Consider the following 19064-nt stretch of genomic DNA (forward strand, 5'->3'; position numbering starts at 1 on the left):
TATAAATTCTGCTGCTTTTAATCCTGCATGCTCTTAAGTGGTGGATTTGGGGAGACGGGTCCTGCTTGCCCCTCTTCTGCCTCGTGATGATTGCAGCAGCATCAGTCGAAGTAGACCTTTAAACTGAAGTCAATGTGAGTAGACTCGTATCACACTGATGGCCTTCATTGTGTTGTGTGGAACTAACACAAAGATGTGGCTTTGCAGTACAACAGCCATGTGAAGCCTGTACATAATATACTTTATCTACTGTTATTTTTTTTTGTAAAAGTGGATCGTGTTAAGTAATACATTTATTCCAGACTAAACGCTGATGCATGTTTTATTATCTTTAACAGAGGTGGTATACAGTATTGCCAAAATGACTTTTATCCAGCAGCAAGCGGTCAGATAACATAATCTGTATTTGGTGCAAATTATGACGCAGTATTGGATCACCCATAAGGAACACTTTGGACACAGTAAACAACTTACACCGCAAACAAGATAAAAAGTGTGTTCCATATCTGGATTTTGAAGAAAGTAACCAGTTATTTAATTGGATGCAAATTAAGCTTTCTTCAGTAAAAAGTGGCCAATAGGTAAACATGTGATCGCCATGGCAACATTGTGCCAGCTAGAAGAAACCCCAACATTACATGAGCAATTACAGCTGAGCAATTACAGCAAACTGGTCCTTTGTGAGGAAAATATGCTGTGCCACGTTTGTCAAATGAGTTTGGGACTGTTGACAATATTAATCAGGCAATAAAAACAAAGTGGTAATATATCAGACGCCAATCTCCCACACTCACCTAATCAGTACGTTGCACTTTCTCTCGTATGTTAAAATTAACTAGTTCACCAAAGTACAAAAATACTTTGTTTAAAACCGAACTGGAAAACACGATCAACTCTCGTATAAACATAAACCGGATCGTAAATGCTACTTTTAAGCGTAGCAAAACAAACTATTTCAAAAGGTCTAATTTCCTGCAGGTAGCCTAAATGCCCTGTGTAAGCATTGCAGGAGTTTTTGGTGTAATGGAGTAGGAGAAGCGGGGAGAGTGGTTCCACACCTGTCTTTACTTAAAGAACCAAGCACCTTTATGTATTTTGACATCAAAGTTAGCAGAGTGCAGCTTTGTTATGGCCAAAAAATGGCCCGTTTCTGTATGACCGTACCAGATGTCATCTTAGGAAGAGGACGCATTTTCTACAGTTGAGAGAACTCTAAAAATTGGACTACACATAACGGTAGGCTAACAGTTGACAGGTAATGATAGCAGCCAGATTCCACAAGAAGAGAGAATCAAACATGCTGGTAGGTCTTGAAAAGGACTGAGCGGTCGGGCTTAGCGCTATTTTGTGATCGGGGAAATAAAATACATTATATATGTATATTATTACATTATCAAATGGTTTTGGTTGAGAACTCAAATGAATGCATATTGGTTCAAACGTATAGTGTCTCTTTTGGGTTCTTGAAGGCTATAATAGAGTGCAAGACATTTAAAAATCATCTTTCTAAAATCTCTGATGCAGTTGAGTGAAACACAATTTGCTGTCAGTCACTAATTGAAATCACTTTTTACACCATATCGTATTAAACAGCTGCACTGTACATATCTAAGTTGTTGAATCAGTAGCATTGTTATTTACTTTTAACAGCAAAAAAAAAAGTAAAGTAAAAACCTTTTTTTGTATGATTGTGTTACCGAACAATTATGATAATTTTGAAAGTAATGAAACATTCCTTGAAAATCTAATTTTTGCCCATTTTAAGATGCACATCCTTGGTTGGTAATTTTACTAATTCTATCTTAATTCCGTTATGTAACCCAAAGGGTTACAGCTATCACCAAACCGGTATCATTCAGGAGGAATTTCTTTGTGCCGTTCTTACTCATCTTCGAGTCAAACCCCCAAAGTCAAGCTGGTTTTACGAGTCCTAAAGCAGAGCCACTCCACCCGCTGGAGTGGAGTTGCTGCTGCAGTCTGCTTGTGGAGGTTCAAGTTCTGACAGCACAGTTATGGCAGGTTATGCTGGTCGTGTGCAGCGTCCTGGTGGCCTGGTGGCACATCCTGGTGTGTCTGGGGCAGATCGTGCTGGGCCACGTCTTGATGTTGTTCATCGTGTTCCTGCGGTGTGTGTTGTTGAACTTGGGGTTCAGGTTCATGCCCCTGCACTGGGTGGGGTTCAGGTTCATGCCCCTGCACTGGGTGGGGTTCAGGTTCATGCCCCTGCACTGGGTGGGCCTCTTGTTCATGATGCAACTGGTTGTCCACCGCATGCATCTCCGGGACAGCATTTCCTTCAATTGTAACAAAGAAGACATTTTACATTATCACAGGTCCAACGGCAAGTTCTAAAAACGATGTAAAAGGATGTGATTGAAACTCACCATGAATCTCTGGAGGGGGTTCTATTTTCTGGGATTTCAGCTTTTCCATATGCTCCACGGCCTGTAATGAGTTTAATTTAAGGTTCTTATATTTGGCAAGTGCAGAATACTGAGAGAAATCAGGGGAGTCCAATTTCAATAATAATGATTATTCCTAAAAAGGGAAATAAGTCGATAAAAGGTTGTCACACATAGAATCCACCTACAAATGCGGTCATGTTCAGGTGAAACCTCTACAGAATAATACTTTCTTTTCTGTTTAAAGTCGAATGAGTGTTCAACTCCTTACCTGTTGCAGCTCTACTTTTTGAGCATTAAGCTGCTCCTGCTGTCTCTCCAGCTCGTCTCTCTGTTTCTGGAGGTCATCGGCTTTCTGGTAGAGGTCCTGTTCCTGCTGCACAAGATGATCCTCAAATTCCCTCATCTCCTCGTCGGTGTAAGCCTGGTTCTGCTCCAGGGTCTGATGAGTTCAGAGTTGACAATTTATTTTAGTCCTGCTTCTTTCAACAAAATGGTTACATTACCGTTATCATTCCACAATAGGATTTATTGTGTCTCACCTCCCAGCTGTCTGGTTCCAAGAACTCCTTTTTCTTAGTAGCAACAAGAAACTCTTCTAAAGAAACTAGTCTGTCTTTGTTAGAATCCACCTAACAAGAGGAAGACATAGCAAATAAATAAATAGCATATGCTAGGATTTATTGACAGAGTTAACACAATAACTGATAAGATGCTATTTAAATACGTATGCATGAAACTAACTTCTTCCAACTTGCTGTACCTCATTCATAACATGCTCTCTCATACGTAGCCGCTCTTCCTCCATCTCCACCATATCATCCTCCTCATTTGTTGGGTCATAGATTTTTTCCAGCTAAAAACAAACATCACAGACCAGTCAGTCGGTGCTAGACCATTCACTGAAACATTTGACATTTTCGGACTTCATTTTCTGACCTCTTTGGTGAATAATGCCTCCAGTTCCTGTTCATCAAAAAAGCCATCTCCATTTGAATCTTCATGATCAAGAAGGGAAGCACACATGCCATATAATACAATACAGAGTATGCAGCTCTAAATGGAAATTATCCTCCCAGTCCAGATAATGTCTTACCATGCAGATTGAAAAAGGTCTTCGGGTCAAAATCTTCAGGGTCCAAGCCATCCCCTTCCTCCCACACCTCCTTCAGTTGATTTTGGCTACCCTGCAACATGGAGGCAAAATCCCCTTTTAAACGCAGCTGATATAAATCATGGCATTTCAACATTCTGGTAGATGGCTCACACATCAATGATGGGCATGCACCACATAGAAATGTCGAACCCCCCCCTCACCCCCCATGTAAAGTTAGCAGCCACTGAATTCTTAAAATCTGGACTTAAAATTGCAAAAAAAACAATGGCTGAAACAATATGCATCCATTTGGGTGTGTCATATTTTGAAGATCAAACTTACTGGGTGGTTGACTTTAGGATGGTCAGCATGCTTCTTCTTCATCTCCTCATAGTGCTCCTCCTCTTTTTTCCTTTCGTCTTCGTCCAGTGTTTTCAGGTGTTCCTGTCTGTCATGCTCTTTTGTCATTTCATACTTCTTGAACTCCTCGTGTCTCTCTTTGTCATAGTTTTCCAGATCTTTAGTGGCCTTGATACATATGGGTGGAAATAATGATAGTTATATACAGAGGTGGGTCAAAGTCATTGTTATGCAAGTCACAAGTAAGTCTCAAGTCGTTGCCCTCAAGTACCGAGTCAAGTCGAGGCAAAGATGAGGCAAGTCCCAAGTCGAGTCAAAAGTCAAAGCCAACAAGTCGAGTCATTTCAAGTCCTCTTATTATAGTGGGGACGGGGAACCCTGGGTGATGGTGCGCTGCCTCACAGACCTAGACTACGAAGGGAAGGGTAATGGTGGATCGACTTTAAAACGGACGTTGACATAATGTTGGCGAGGATTTCCCTCGGAGTCTGAATCTGGGTTCAAAAATCCAGATTTTTGTAACCATGAACGAGCTGTCTCGTTGATACGGTCAAATGGACTGCAGTGATTGGATGTCGTGCAGGCAGCGCGCGCTCTCTGCATACAGGTGGCGCACATTTTTTTGACAGATGCAGATAAACAGAGCGGCGCGGCCGTGTGAAAATGTTTTCCCCCAGTTTTCATGGGAAGTAGCAAGTCTTCTCGAGTCAAAAGGCTCGAGTCCAAGTCAAGTCACGAGTCATCGGTGTTCAAGTCCAAGTCGAGTTGCAAGTCTTTGTACGTTTTGTCGAGTCGAGTCTCAAGTCATCAAATTCATGACTCGAGTCTGACTCGAGTCCAAGTCACATGACTCGAGTCCACACCTCTGGTTATATCTCTTACTTGATTCATGTAGTTTAATATAGTGCAATGTTCTAAAAAAACATTTCCATTTTTTCATGATGTTAGCCCATCTCGAAACTGAAGTTATTAAACGCATTTAAAAGTATTGTTTATAGAGAGTTTTTCATACTTTAACCACCCCAGGGCTTCATTGGTTATCTTTGGATTTAATTTGGGCCATTTCTTAACAACACGTTTATTAATTATGAAAAGCTGTTGCAGGGGGTAGTTCAGTTTGACAATGCTGCTGACACTTCTATACCTCCTGCCTCTATTTTCTGGATGTTGAACATGTTAAGCTGTCTACAATCCCTGTAACACATCATCATTATTCTGCCGTTACCAGTGACTTATAAATATAGTAGTTGTGTGGTGTCCCCTTTTACCATTTCTCTACCGTGCCAAGACATACCATTTCTGTAAAGTGTGTGCTATCCATTTCTTCCCTTAATAAGGTCAATGGCAGTTCAAATCAGTGAAACTGGGTGATCGTGCCCTCAATAAAATGTGGCACTTACCGATTTAATGAGCCGGTCCAGGTCATCCACTTCAAATGTATGTGGGTTCATGTGGTTCAGGTACTCAAACTGCTTCAGCAGAGCCTGGTGGTCAACTGCTATATCTATTCAGGAAGTAATCAATGATATTATTCAATACAGATACGTATTGTGGAATTTTCCTTTTCATTTATTTACAATTTAAGTAGTAGAATCTTACTTTAAAATGAAAACAAACATTTGCGTAACATACCATTCCCTCCTTCGAGGTCTTGCTTGGCCTTAATCAAAGTACGAAGTCGGTTTACCTCCTGCCTCTTCAACTCATCCAGCTTTGTTCTGACATGGTGGCTGACAAAGTCCAGCTCTTTGGCCAGTTTACCTAGCTGAATTACACATGATGGAATGGGTTTTACCACATCAGGGTTATAATGCTACATGTAATAAATGTGCCGCCACGCTGGTAAAAAAAACAAACAAAAGTAAGATACCTTAATATCTTCCATGTCTGTATTGTGGAGCTTTTCTCTGAAATGCTGATCTTTCTCTAGAAAATCGATGACTTCCCTGAGGTAACGGTCATAGTGGAGTCCAGTGTCCTGTAAAATGGAGGAAATCCAATGTTACTTAAATGTAATACAGATTACACACCATGTAATCCTTTAGTGATGGTCACTTTATTTTAGTTAATTATGTTTTTTCATCAACACGGCTTTGAGAGGTCTACTTTAGTACTTGTAATAAATAATAAGTGTTTTCTGCCTAAAAAACAGATCCTCTGGCAGATGTTTGATGTATAGAAACCCCCTGCAATTAATCTATGACCTGTACTACTTCTTTTTGTAAATTACCATATGCTGCAGGTATTTTTTTGTAAAAAAACACATATAATTATCCTAGAAAATGTATTCATTCCCACCTCCAGACAGCTCTGTTGAGCTAGTATGTCAAATTTAACATTGAAAATATCTTCCATGTTCAAGGTTTTAAATGATGATTTAGGGCTACCAACTATGGTTAGAACACAAAATAATAGGACGTGTGATGTGTAACTTTACATCTTGTATCTTCTTACCACACTAGCTGGAGCCTCTTCGGTTTTCTTCTCTGGCTCATGGACTTTTGTCTTGTCCATACTTATGGGCACTGCCTCTAGGCAAAGGAACTGGACGAGCAGCAGAAGCAAGCCAGTGTGAAGGGCCCGGCTCCAACACATCTGGAAAAAGGACAATAAGGCAAGAAGTAAATCAGCTATGACATGACACTACGATTTAAATCACGCTGTGTGTGAGGATGAACACTCGAAGTTGTATAGCCAGCTTCCTCATTGACCGGTATCAAAATAGCTGCTGTAGCCTGCTCATGTTGCACCTTATTGGCTTGCTACTAACATCCAGAGGAGGCTGTTGGTGTTAGCTTTAGCATTAGCTACCACTGACAGATTCGGCTAATGAGTCTCAAACACCGAGGTTAACGTTGTTCGTGTGTGTTTTCAGTCAAAGAAGCGCAGCTGCTGTTCATGGGACTATACGTAATGTTAAAAGCTTCACTAAATAGCAATATAAATACACGCTACCGGTATCCTCACTTTATTATGAATCGCGGTCATCATCTGCCCTGATTTCCTCCCGTTGCTTCCTCTCAGCTGGGAGATCCGTTGGTAGTTAGCAAGCTCGCTAGACAGCAGTTAGGTTGTCTGCGTGGTAGCACTCACCGCATTGGTCAGCTCAGCTTTCCGTCAAACAGACTAGCAAGTTAGGCTGCATTGCATCGTACGTGGCGAGAACCGGCGTATGACGAAATAGCAGGTGGGCGGTTACTTCGGCTGCAGAGAGATGAAGCAAGTAATGCTGGATGATAAATTGTGTCTTTTCCATGACCGGTTTTTCGTTTTTCTATTTCATATCTTAATATGTGGTTAATAAAACTCTTTCAGCGCTATCCCTCTCTCCCTATCGTTGTTCACGAGTGGAATCACGTGTTATGATTCTCATTCTTTGGGTTTACTTCGGGTTTGAGTGGGTACGTTTTAGAATATTTGTGCCTTGTCTTAAATTACATCACAGTTTTTAATAATCGCAACTGTCTCTGAACAAATGAGAAATACTTGTTTTCAACTGCCCTTTCAAAGACTAAACATTTAAGAGTCTTCGCATTCTTTGTTAAAAGCTCAAGTTTGACTGACCATATTTCTCTATTTAGAAAATATGAAATAACCACTGACTCAAGTATTATTCTGTCTGCTGGTCCTCTCATATGGGGCCCTCCCGTCTGTCTACACATATTTAAAATGAAATGGTTGTGTAGTAATGAATGAGCACGCATGTACATTTGTCGTGTGTGTGTTTCTTGGACCAATGGACGAATGCAGTTATAGGTTTAGATAAACCTAAAATCCTCTATCAAAAATATGTATATTTCTCACTGATCTATTGGTTATAGGTGCAGGGTCCGGATACACCAGTGTCCGGGGTCCCTGCTTGATGATATATACAATATTAAACCTACATTTGACCTCTGTCTCTCCAAGAGAGGACGCTATTGTTCGATATTATGCAAGTTCCATTGTTTCAGCATGATCCCAGCCACGTTGACCTGGAAGTTCATGACACCTTATAATATCAAATGTGATAGGAGCTACAGGAGATAACGAGTGCATGGTTAAACTGAACTACAAGCTATGGTCCTTGCTAGCCTTGCAACGGCTGTTATTTTTATTGATTCTATATTAAACTTTCCCTCTTTAATCTACTTTGTACTGTAACTTTATCTGGTATTATTAACCCCTGATTCACCTTTACAGACTTATTTATACTGCTTATCTAGCTGAGATCAAGGGACCATTTGAGAAATGCATTTGTCAAAAAATGTTATTGATTTCCTATGTGGGCTTCAGGCAGATAGATTGGGACTCTGAGCAGAGCTGAAGAGGTAAAAGTCAGAAAAGAACAACATACTCTTTAACACATTTTCTGCTCAGCACCTTTACTAATCTGGGATTCAGCGGGAGGAGGCTCTCAGAGGAGAAGACAATAACATTGAGTCACCTTGCTGCATTGTAAGCCTCTGGCAGCCGAGAAGCAGGAATCAGCAGCAGCAGCAGAGACCGTGCTGCAGAGCTTCACTGGACTGCGCAGCAACTGTGTGTTTATGTATGAATTAGTATGTATACATGTGTGTATGTGTGTGTGTGTGTGTGTGTGTCGTTGGGATGATGATAAATCATAGCAAGGTCAAATAACAGCAATTGAGTGGGGATAGCGGATGATTGCACTGCAGTACAGTTGATGATGCAGCGACTCTGCTTCATTTTGCAAACTGGTTGAAGAATGCACAAGTTACATCAGAACTGGATTGATCAATAAGACAATTGTATTATTGATAAATGGGGCCGTTATTTATGCTCTTTGCAGATCTTTCACTGTCTGCCTTTACAAGTCAGAACACTGATTAATGAAACTGCGTCAGTTTCTTTTTCAGATCTGTTGCGATTGGGTGGTGCTGTTTTCATTTCGCAACGAACGTAGTAAAGCATTTTTATGATTAACACATTTAGACGTAGTGAGAACAAAATACAGTTAACATGAGTGGGAAATTAAAGGGAGAAAAACAACAACATACATAACAGTTTTCTTTGTGATTTAACACTCATTGAAATTGATGATACAGGGCATATATGTCTCTTAGGTTTGGGATTAGTAAAGTTGGTTTGTAAAGTGTGTGATCATATCATCAAGGCTTTTAGCGTCTCCCTGTGGCTCGGACGTCAGCATGTGCATTTGTTCTGTTTTTAACACTCAGTTTTTCTGAGTGTGAGTTGGCCGCATACTGTAGAATCCATTTATTTGATCATTAGTTTGTCCCCTAGACCAGAGATCCCATTGGTAAGAGCCATATTATAGCAGGGTTACTTATTTTGTTCTTTGACTTCTCTCTCAGGCTGATATAACTTAAGGTTTACAGTGAATTGGTTTTTACAGATCATTTTTTTCATTTTTCTATTTCTATTTTTTAAGAGGTAATGTTTTATCTCTTGTTGTCTTTTAAGAACAGTGCCTTAAACCACAGGAGAATGTCTCAACCAAGCATCCCCAAAACGAAATTCTCAGATCAAATATTTACAACGTTGACAGATGCTCTCTGCTCATTGATGTGAACCCCATATGGTATCATTTCCTTTCACAAAGGGCACATAAAGATTACCGTCATCTGCAGCCCACAAGAAACATTCAGTCTTTCTGTTTGACAGTTTTGACAAGTTTATCGAGATAGATGTTTCTTTTCCAGAGTTTAGGCCCGTTATGTTACATCATATTACGACAATGCAGTTGTATTAGACAGCAAGATGAAGTGAAACCTTGCTGCTTGTGTCTTGATGCTGAGCAACATTACTCCTATGCCAACACTACTGTGACTTTGAACATTGCCTGGCCTCACACAACCCAAGTGAAATTTATGGGCATCATTGGCAAGTCGGACAGGCCTGTTTGATGCAGCGTAAGCATTATTGTAATGTGTCATGGTCAGGAAGGCTTTCTGTCCTCAAAGCGTGACTGCAGTGAAGGTGATGTGAAGCTGGCAAACTTTATCTAAAGCTTCTTTGCGTGGACACACATTAATTCAGTCATGCAGGCACGCTCCTCCATGTCAGTGTACACTAAGACAAACACAGTCCTTTCATTATTGTATTAATGCGGTACGACAGTAACCATGCAGGGCTTATTTTTATACGGTATACACTGTTGAAGTGATCCCGGGTAGCCTACTGACTGCTTTGATCCAACTTTTATTTTTGTATTGAATCCTACTTTTATGCTCCGTATCATGCCTCATTATAAGCCGTTCTCACTAAAACACTATAGACGCGGAGAATACAGATGCAGTTAAAGCTTTATTTTAAAGCATTCTTGTAATACTCAAACTGGCAGTCCTATGTGGCAACACTCATCGTCCTGAAATGTCATGACTTCCAGCTTCACCTCACTGCACTCCTGGCTCCTCCAGGGGGCTACACCCTGCCTTCCTCCGCAGTGGGCTTTAAAATGTGGAGAGCTTCGTTTGAACTATCTAAAGTTACCAGCATTTTTTTTTTCTTCTCGTGGACGTGGTTTATTGGACGAGTTTGGTATTTTTTCGCCTTTTAAAAAAAGAACAACCAGGCAAACCTGGCGGTGGTTCTTCTCGGCTCTCTGGAAAAGTCTGCGGGAGAGGGAGCAAGAGAGAGAGAGAGAGGGAGAGGGAGAGGGAGAGGGAGCGAGGAAAGGAGGGAGGGAGGGAGGGGGACAAGCCGAGCCTAGCCGAGCCGAGCCTGAGAGGAGAGATCATGGCGGCCCCTCTCGGACGGGACACCCTCCCTGACCACTGGTCGTACGGAGTTTGCAGAGACGGCCGCGTCTTCTTCATTAAGTGAGCGGCCCGGACCACAGAGCGCCCGGCGCTTCGCGGGGCGTCATTACCGCGTGCTGGTTGCTCTGTTCTCGCGCAGTAACAGGTGTCTCTTTCTTGCAGTGATAAAAGTCACAGCACTACTTGGCTACATCCACACACGGGCGAACCTGTTAACTCGGGTCACATGATACGCTCAGGTACGCGGCAAAACTCTCCGACACGTTGGAGACCAAGGACACTTTTTTCTTTTTTGCTGCAATGTGTTTTCTGTCTGAGGCGGGTCGTTCAGTGTTTTTTTTTGTTGGTGTTATAGATTTGCCAAGAGGATGGGAAGAGGGCTTCACGGACGAAGGAGCCAGCTACTTCATCAAGTGAGTGTGCTTCTGAGCGTTGTTTCGCTGTTTGGCCGTGCAACATTTGGGTCCCATAAGCTGCTCGTTTCGTCTCAGAGAGCCGCGCGTGCGTGTGTGTGTGTGTGTGTGTGTGTGGAATGCTTTTTCTATTCAATTCATTTCCTTCCTGTCACTGTGCAGCTCTGACACGTTTTAATAACGATTGAGTTCAACTTCGAAGGCTTGTGCTGTTAACACAATATTGCATCTATAAACACATGTCTGCATCGTGCAGGCTGCATGGCAAATGACTGAGAAACACATCATCATATGGATTAACACACACGGGAGGGTCCCATCTGAGCAGGGAGAGCAATTATCCCTGCCTGCATTGTTAATGGAAAGTGGCAGTGCCTGGACAGGAAGAAGGTTATTAAAATTCTCCTCACATCCTCCATGCAGGACCTCTACTCTCTCCATTAGATAGGTGTGCAGCCACAGCATGTGTGTGTGTGTGTGTGTGTGTGTGATAGAGATACTGTAAGGGTTGCAGGACAGGGGTGTGACCATGTGGTGACAGAGATGTATGGCATGATTGCATTATTGAAGTAGAGAGGACAGGATTTACAAAGTCACAGATTTTCACATGTCCTTCACAGATTGAAAATGTGCAAGATTCAGGCACCACACCATCACTACCGCCACATGTCTTACATTAAACTGGCTAACTTGAGGAATACCTGCATTGCATTTGCATTTCCATCTGCAGTCTATTTACACGGTAAATGTTTGCAAGGATCGTGGTCGCCTGAAAGCAATCGGATAAGTCATGGTAACAACCACAGACAGAAAGCCTACTGTAAAACCAAGTGAGGACAAATTCTGGTTGGATCATTGTGATTTGCAATGACTCCTCCCACTGTGGCTTGCTTAAGGTTCTCTACTAGCCGTTGTCCTGTCCCGGCCCTTTTAGTTTGCCCCATTTGTTCCAGACAGAGGGGCTGTAGGGGAAGGTTTTATGTCCTCATAGCTACAGTCTTTCTCAGATTGATAGTTGCCAATAAGAGGTCTTTCCTCAGCAGGTCACAGTTAGCAGCACTGTTTGACTTGTACTCGCTACAATGAGTATAACAACTATAGAATAAAACAGGTGCCATAGTGGTTCAGCCAAACAGATGCATCGATGCATTAAAATAGCCACTTCCAAATAGGTCCTGGCAGCCAAAGAGGTTAAATGAACACATGAAAGTGTTTCAATTAACAGCCCATTCTATGTAGAATAAAGGCAGTTTATGTGTTTCTCCCGTTCACTTGCTTTTAATTTGTACGACGCGAGAACAATACAAAAGTGATGTGTGTGATATATGGCCGTCTAGATGTTGACTAAATCAGTTGACTAATTGTTTATCAGGTGGCCTGGTGGAGGGATCCTGGTTTGCTCCTAATCTGGTGCGTTTTTGGCTCTAGTTTTTGGGTTGTTCTGGATGATGCCAGGTTTATGCCTGTATGTCCCATGTGTCTAAAGGGGAACTACAGGAATTGTTGCTTGTCCAAACTAGCAGCACTCAGCTATCTGTGCTATGAGACACAGGCCTAGTTACTTTGTTACTTGTTCTTAAAAATCGGTTTTGGATTAAAAGTTGGAAAGCCTTCTCTCATGGAAACAACTTTGATGCAAAATATGCTTTGGTTATTGATGCTAGCTGGCACCCGCAAAACACTGAAGGCAGTGAAGATGGCTCCAGCTGAATTGAATTATTCCTTACATCAAATCAAAAAATGGAAAAAAAGATTGCACTGTCCTACTTCAAACTAATAAGATCCTTGCAAGCACTTTAACTGGGTTCAACTCAGCATATTTCCTTTTAATACTACAGGGACTTCCCCCATTAGCATTCAGTTTAGGGGAGTTTGTTTTTCTGCTCCAGGGGGAAAATCTGGCTTCTTTATATAAGACGTGTATAATTCTTTTGTCTTAATACTGGACTCCCCTGAAGTTTAAATATTTTAACATAAATCAAGCAGAATGCTCTTTAAAATGAACCACCCCATTCCTCCTACAGCTTAGGCGAACGGCAAGAAAGTCAGGCAGGACCAAAGTGCACGTAGTGCTGCCGTGACAACAGTCCACGGATTTGGTTTTGTGTTGGTGGTGGACTTTAGCTGAGATGGAGTACAAAAGAGGGATTGTTGGGACTGCTCCCGGGGTGAAACGGGATTTATTTACACCTCGTTGTAGGCCCGCCTGCAGACCTGAACTATCTGATTAATGGCTGCTGATGTTATGTTTCTCTTTGTGTGCCACAGTGTAAGGAGCTCAACTCAAACTAAGAAAGGATTTATGATCAAATATAGTACATAGCTTACAGTACTTTTAATATACAGATATTAACAAATCAATATACAAAAAAAGTCACATCGGATACCTTCTCAGAGCTATCGGACAAGGGCTGGAACATCTGAAACAGATTGAAGCAGAGCGTCTCCGGCTTTCATAAATCTCCAAGCAAGTGACCCACTTTGGAAATCATCTTTTAAAATCTTTTTGTTCTCTAAAGATATTAGCGCATGGATGAAATAAGGACTGTGTGTCTAGGTGAATATGTGTAACGCAGTCAATTTAAGTTAGCTGAGTCTAACAGGAAAAAAAGTCAGTGAAAGATATTTGACAGTAAGATGCTTAATGTAAAATTATGCACAGTAATACAAAGTAAAGCTTCCTTTTCATGTTTTAATATAAGAGGGTTCAGCTGACTTGAACTCACTTGTTTGGAGCTGGAGAAAGTTTTGTTAGATTTACTCTCCTCCGCATCACCGGCCCCCATTGAGCTTACATGCAATTCTATAGCTCCCCGAGGGGAAAATGACCCCACTGAGGTACAATAGTGTCCTGTTGTGGACACATTTCACATTGTTGAGTGGACTTTCAACGGTGTGTGTCCAGGAAGATGAGTGTTATGTAGAACTCAACAAAAGGTCTCAACTTCACTTCCTTGTCTGTTGTGATAACCCCATCAATCAATATATCATTATATTTTTATCTTCCCATTCTCCTGCTGCTTGTTATGCTTTTATCTTGTGCTGGCATTTTTTAACTAGCTGACTATTTCAGGGCAGAATGAGTTAATTATCCAGGGGTGTTTTGAAGCAGCGTTTTAATAGGGGATGAAACATAAGTTTAGTGTCCCTGCACGCCCTTATCTTTAGGCTGTTTAATGAGGCTTTCTTTTTCTGCTAACACAGCAAATCCATACCTCATTGCTGAGTTAAAAACATCATTGCCAAAAAAGATTAAAGAAAAAATGTGCCTGATTTGCTTCAAAACCTTTGATTGTAAATGGTTTTAACACAGGAGATATTTCTGTGTCAATGTAAGGTAACCATTGTTGCTCAAGCCGCACAGCATGCCACAATTCCTTGAATACTAAAAACAAATTTAACCTCAGGTATGCGGGAAGGTTATATCTCTTTAAGAAACTATCCAAACCTTCACACCGGACACGACTTTGTGGTAAAACTTCAAAAGTGTCTTTTGAACAGACCAAAGAACCAAGTGGATTTAGGGTTTGAACTTTAAAGTGTTTTCCCCACTGGTGCACCTTTGGGCTCCGGCAGGAAGACAATCCACTCAGTTGTTAGAGGCAAAGAGCTAGCAGAATCTCACTAGTGAACACTTTTAGAAATGGTCAATTCTCAGATTAAGAGTCTTAGAGCAGTCCTCCGTGGATACTAACATAGAAATTGGTATCTATAAATCCATCGGGATTTGCGAAAATGTACCAGCGTTGCTTGTGTGTTACAGACAAACAAGAGTGGATGAAAGCGGATGTGTCGTTGGCTTCATTATGTTGTCACTTTATCATACATATATATTTCAGGTAATAAGGTCACATAACACCAACATCGTTTCTACTGTATGTGTGTTTTAGTGAGCAAATGTTAATTACATATTTATTTAGTGTACATGTGCAGGTGCTCCTTCATAGTTGCTTATGAGTTTGCCCTTCAGGATGACTGTGCATTATTTTGCCTACAACTTCAGCCCGATGAACTATGGTTCGGAAATGTCACTAATGTATTTGTGCATAGTTGTGTCTCAGATATACATCACTTTTGCAGACTCTTGAGTATGAACTCAGTTCAGTTTCTCTTTCCTTTCTCTTCCTTCACTCAGGCTTTTTATTGAGACAGTGACCTTCAGCCGTAACCTTAGGCGGAAAATAGAAAGTCTGAAATGTGGGTGTCATTCTTGACAGGCAAAATCCTGTTGTATCATATTACCCTCATCTCAGAAAAAGAAAAAAACATCACTGCTATGACAGGGGACTGAAGAGCTCTCCAATCCCACAATGCCGCAGGAAACGCTTTACCAAGTTAGACTTTCTCACTTTACGCATTTAAGTGACTGCTGGTTGGATAGTCAAAGGTTTTATACTCATTTGCATTATTCAATGAATGAAAAATCATTAGCGTTGTACATTTAATTGCTCTTGCTGATCAATTTTTGAAAATGATCGAATGACTCAAACATAACATAATTGAGCCTAGGTTGTTCTAACTGAGCATTAAAGTTGTAGATTTTGACAAAGCTTCTCAAGTTGTGCTGCAATCATTTCTTTCGTTGAGCTTCTCCTTCCACCGTTGCACCCGGTGTGCTTTGCAGCGAATGGGAGACTGAATTAACAGGATGTGTGTATTTCAAGGTCAATAGTGTAGCAACCTGATGGACTCCAGATGTGTTCCAGATTTTCTTCACAAAAGTGTGAGTAACAAGTGATATTTCTCTCTCTGACTTTCACACACAAATAAACTACGTGGAACAAAAACAGTTTATTCAAACATAACAAACATGCATTAAAACGCAACCTCCCACAGAAGCACAAACATTTCTCCTCCAAAAATGACAACCCTGCGCGAGCCAGCACTGCAGATGCAGCGATCCTGAAAGTGACAATTAGCAATCGTGCCAAGAAATGGCAAATGGGATGTTGATGAGGTAGCGAGTCCTCTCACTGTTGTATGGTGATTTATGTTGACCATTTGTCATTATCAGTACATCCTGGTATCATGTTTGAATCGGGTCCAGCTATTATGTTTGTGCATCTATCTTCTCTGCGCGGTTGTGCGCATTGGTTTAGAAACAGAGCTCTGTTCTCAAAATCATGTCACCGGGTGACTTATTACCAGACGTGTGGCTGTTAAACAATATATACTGTATAGATCTGTCGGGGCGCACTAATAGATCTGGAAGTTAAAAGCGGCGGACTGAATAAAGACGATGAAAACAAAGATACGCTTCAGAGTGTGGTACAGAAGCCGTTTGTGCTGCAGAACACAAAGAAAGCTTTCCATCGGGCCTTGTTTGCACTTGTAACAGTCAACCCACCGACCTGCAATGAATGACTACATTAAGAGCTGCGGGCCCGAGGTGTCCCTCTGTTGGATGATACATTACCTATAATGTCATTTATGGTCCGGACTGAGCTGGTTGACCAGTCAGATCTGCAGCAGTAGTCGGAGCGGGCGCGGGGCAAAGGGAAATGCCCCAGCCGGGATGGGGACCTGCAGCTGCCTGCCCGTCGGCCAAAGGACTCCCTTTGCACATCATGAAGCGGGGGCGGTCGGAGAGCCGGAGCCCTCCAGTATGGAGGAGGAGGGGGAGATTGAGACGAGGTAATGCTGGCTTATTGCACTTCACTTTCGTCTTTTGTTTTCACACGTAAACTTTACCACAGCGAATCCGTGATGTTCCTCGATAATGTGCAGCAGAGGGTGAATGCAAATCGCATGTAACAATTATATAGAGAAACTGCATTTTTTTTAATCACTCTTTTTTTTCATATTGATAATAGAAGGAAGCTCTGCACTTCTGCTTGGCCGTGTGTAGCGAAGAATGAGTTTGTATACCTCCTCTCTGATTGAATTCAGATGACAGATCTTTCTGCCGCATTCTGTCAGAGCCCGAGCCACTGCGGAGAGAAGCAGGTCCCACACCGGTCTCCCATCTCACCAGATGTGTATGAAGAGAAGTGATTAGCAAGCAGCTACAAAGGTGGAAGATGGATGTTGTGTAAAGAATAGAAAGCATTTCTAGCAAGAATTCTTCAGACCTAACAATCCTCATGAATTACTGATTTGGTTTTTGATAATAAAAAATGATTCTTTGGTGTACAAATGATGAACAATACAGTTACGTCTTTTACAAAATAGTGTAACGCCATTGATTTTCAGCAGGCATAGAACATTTGCATTTAGATAGAAATAAGATTCAGGGAACATATCCATTTGTTTTCAAAGTTAAGTCACAATTTTTTGTTCTTGTTCCGCTGACCTAAATGACCAGCTGCTCCAAATTATTACGAGACACAACAGTACTATCCTCACATTGTTAGTCTGTGTGTGTGTGTGTCTGTGTGTGTGTGTGGATCTACTACGAAAGCATTTTTGAGAGTTTAGATAGTTTGTTCATTTTTGTCTGTGGACCGATGTTGGAAATGTGATGTCATGATGCAGACATGAAACCAGACAGATGTGTAGTGGCGATCACACTGAAGGCTTATTTTTTTACGATGGGCAGGGAACGATGTACATTTCCCCTCCCCCCTACTTGGTGGCTCTCACATGACTTTGCATCAAAGCTGATGTAAAGATGGCCTTAGTCTAAGCTGCTTTAGAGAAATGTTCAATAAGAATATGACGTATTGGTGTTTACACAGCATTTTAACAGTGTTTACATGCACACTAAAAACAAGTTTTTAGCAGTAACTCAGGAATTCACGGGAAGTCTGAGAACAATTGGACTTGATGAATACAAAACGAGTTTGTGCCTAGCTGAATCCTTTGATTACACGTTTTGTCCGCCTTGTCTTGTTTCGTCTTGATTGACGATGAATTATATTGCTTGGGACCAATAGACAAGTTCTCCTGTGTAGACGCAGAAACGTTTCACCTTGAAGCACCTTGAAGGTCTGCAGAGATTTGTCCGCTTGAGTTGACATTTATTTACTGATCAAACAACTTGTAGTGATAAAGATGTGTCGTAGCCTTTTACTCTGTACATATTTCTTCAGCTATATCAGCTGAAGTCTGAAAAACACTTCAATAAGCTTATGTTAAGCAGCAGATTGAGTGCATGCGCTCTGAAAAATGTTTTTCATTCTGGATTACTTGATTGACTATTGCTGTTCCTATTACTGGAATATTGAGTGTGTAAAAAGATAAATGAATCGTCCCGCCTGGCCAAAGCCACACAGAGCATATCTGGTTGTTCGGGCAATTTCCCTCACTGCAGTGTTTATTGAACACACCGGCCGCACTGTGTTCTCCCAAAGCTGTCCAATTGAATTTGCTTTAGTGCAAAGAGGCGAGGCAAATTCCTTATTCATGATCTGATCGATTCCCCTTTGTTACTATTGTAAATCTTCTTTGTGATTTGATGATTCAAGATGACTTTGATTAGTCCTCGCCTCCAACCGGCCCCTGTCCGTTATTCACTGCCTGAGATGAGGCTTGGATGTGAAGCAAAGAGAGAGAGAGAGCTGCTTAGAAGGTTTCAAACTAGCGTCAGTGTTTGTCCCAGTGGAGACGGCCTTATGCCCTGTTGTATGAGCTGGTGGAGCATGTGCACGTGTTTGTCGTGATGTGCCTTTCTGTACAGAGCCACTAGATGGTGCTATTAAGGCTAAGTCTTGTTTGATCCGGTTTTAGATTGGTTTCTTTCTTAACATGTGTGTCAATTTGCCTTGAAAATAAATTGTATTTATGTATTTAAATTTATGACTGAGTTTAACTTAATTCAACATTTAGTTGAATCATTTCTCAGTCATGATGCCCGTCTCCTGTTTTGAACTGTGCCGCATGCTTACTTGACAATATTTACTGCCTTTCTGAGGGATTTTTTATATCACTACATATGGTATATTGAAATGTGCTTGCTTGATGGCTTACTGATCGGCTAATAAAAAAGTTATGTTCATAGTTTCATGGTGTGATACAACAGGAGATGGGGAAGCAGGTGATAATGAGGTATGAATGCTGACCTGGCTGTCCATCATACATATTGACTCAAACCGTGTCTGGCTCTCTGCTCTTATCTATATGTCTGTCT

At 41.4% G+C, this 19064-nt stretch overlaps 2 protein-coding genes across 9 annotated transcripts in view; one reads left to right on the forward strand and one right to left on the reverse strand.

Moving 5' to 3' along the window:
- Window positions 1-304: 304 nt before the first annotated feature.
- On the reverse strand, window positions 305-6946 carry nucb2a (nucleobindin 2a). The gene is made up of 13 exons (XM_037486172.2): window positions 6826-6946; window positions 6313-6453; window positions 5729-5836; window positions 5491-5623; window positions 5259-5362; window positions 3841-4026; window positions 3499-3589; window positions 3342-3400; window positions 3166-3258; window positions 2945-3034; window positions 2674-2844; window positions 2385-2445; window positions 305-2294 (listed from the first exon to the last, which is right to left on the reverse strand). Exons 1-13 carry the CDS (start codon window positions 6847-6849, stop codon window positions 2011-2013), a joined length of 1545 nt encoding a protein of 514 aa, XP_037342069.2. The 5' UTR covers window positions 6850-6946; the 3' UTR covers window positions 305-2010.
- Window positions 6947-10491: 3545 nt separating this feature from the next.
- plekha7b (pleckstrin homology domain containing, family A member 7b) overlaps window positions 10492-19064 on the forward strand; it is a 55692-nt gene continuing 47119 nt past the window's right edge. For 6 of the 8 annotated variants that reach the window (XM_037450207.2, XM_037450216.2, XM_037450231.2 and 3 more), the window contains exons 1-3: window positions 10493-10643; window positions 10746-10822; window positions 10939-10996. In XM_037450207.2, the coding sequence (XP_037306104.2) occupies window positions 10561-10643; window positions 10746-10822; window positions 10939-10996 (218 nt within the window). In that variant the 5' untranslated portion in view covers window positions 10493-10560. Of the gene's footprint in view, window positions 10644-10745; window positions 10823-10938; window positions 10997-19064 lie in introns of all 8 variants that reach the window. The other 2 variants (XM_037450240.2, XM_037450224.2) reach the window with 1 other exon arrangement.

This window comes from Pungitius pungitius, chromosome 4 (assembly GCF_949316345.1).
Source record: "Pungitius pungitius chromosome 4, fPunPun2.1, whole genome shotgun sequence".
NCBI lineage: Eukaryota > Metazoa > Chordata > Actinopteri > Perciformes > Gasterosteidae > Pungitius > Pungitius pungitius.

What these genes read in the sequence shown, in the direction of transcription:
- nucb2a (XM_037486172.2), bottom strand. Translation starts at nt 6,849, where the DNA reads ATGATGACCGCGATTCATAATAAA. An exon ending in TGGACCGGCTCATTAAATCG is followed by an intron (nt 4,027 to 5,258) that starts GTAAGTGCCACA and finishes ATATGTATCAAG; the next exon opens with GCCACTAAAGATCTGGAAAA. An exon ending in ACCCCCTCCAGAGATTCATG is followed by an intron (nt 2,295 to 2,384) that starts GTGAGTTTCAAT and finishes TTACAATTGAAG; the next exon opens with GAAATGCTGTCCCGGAGATG.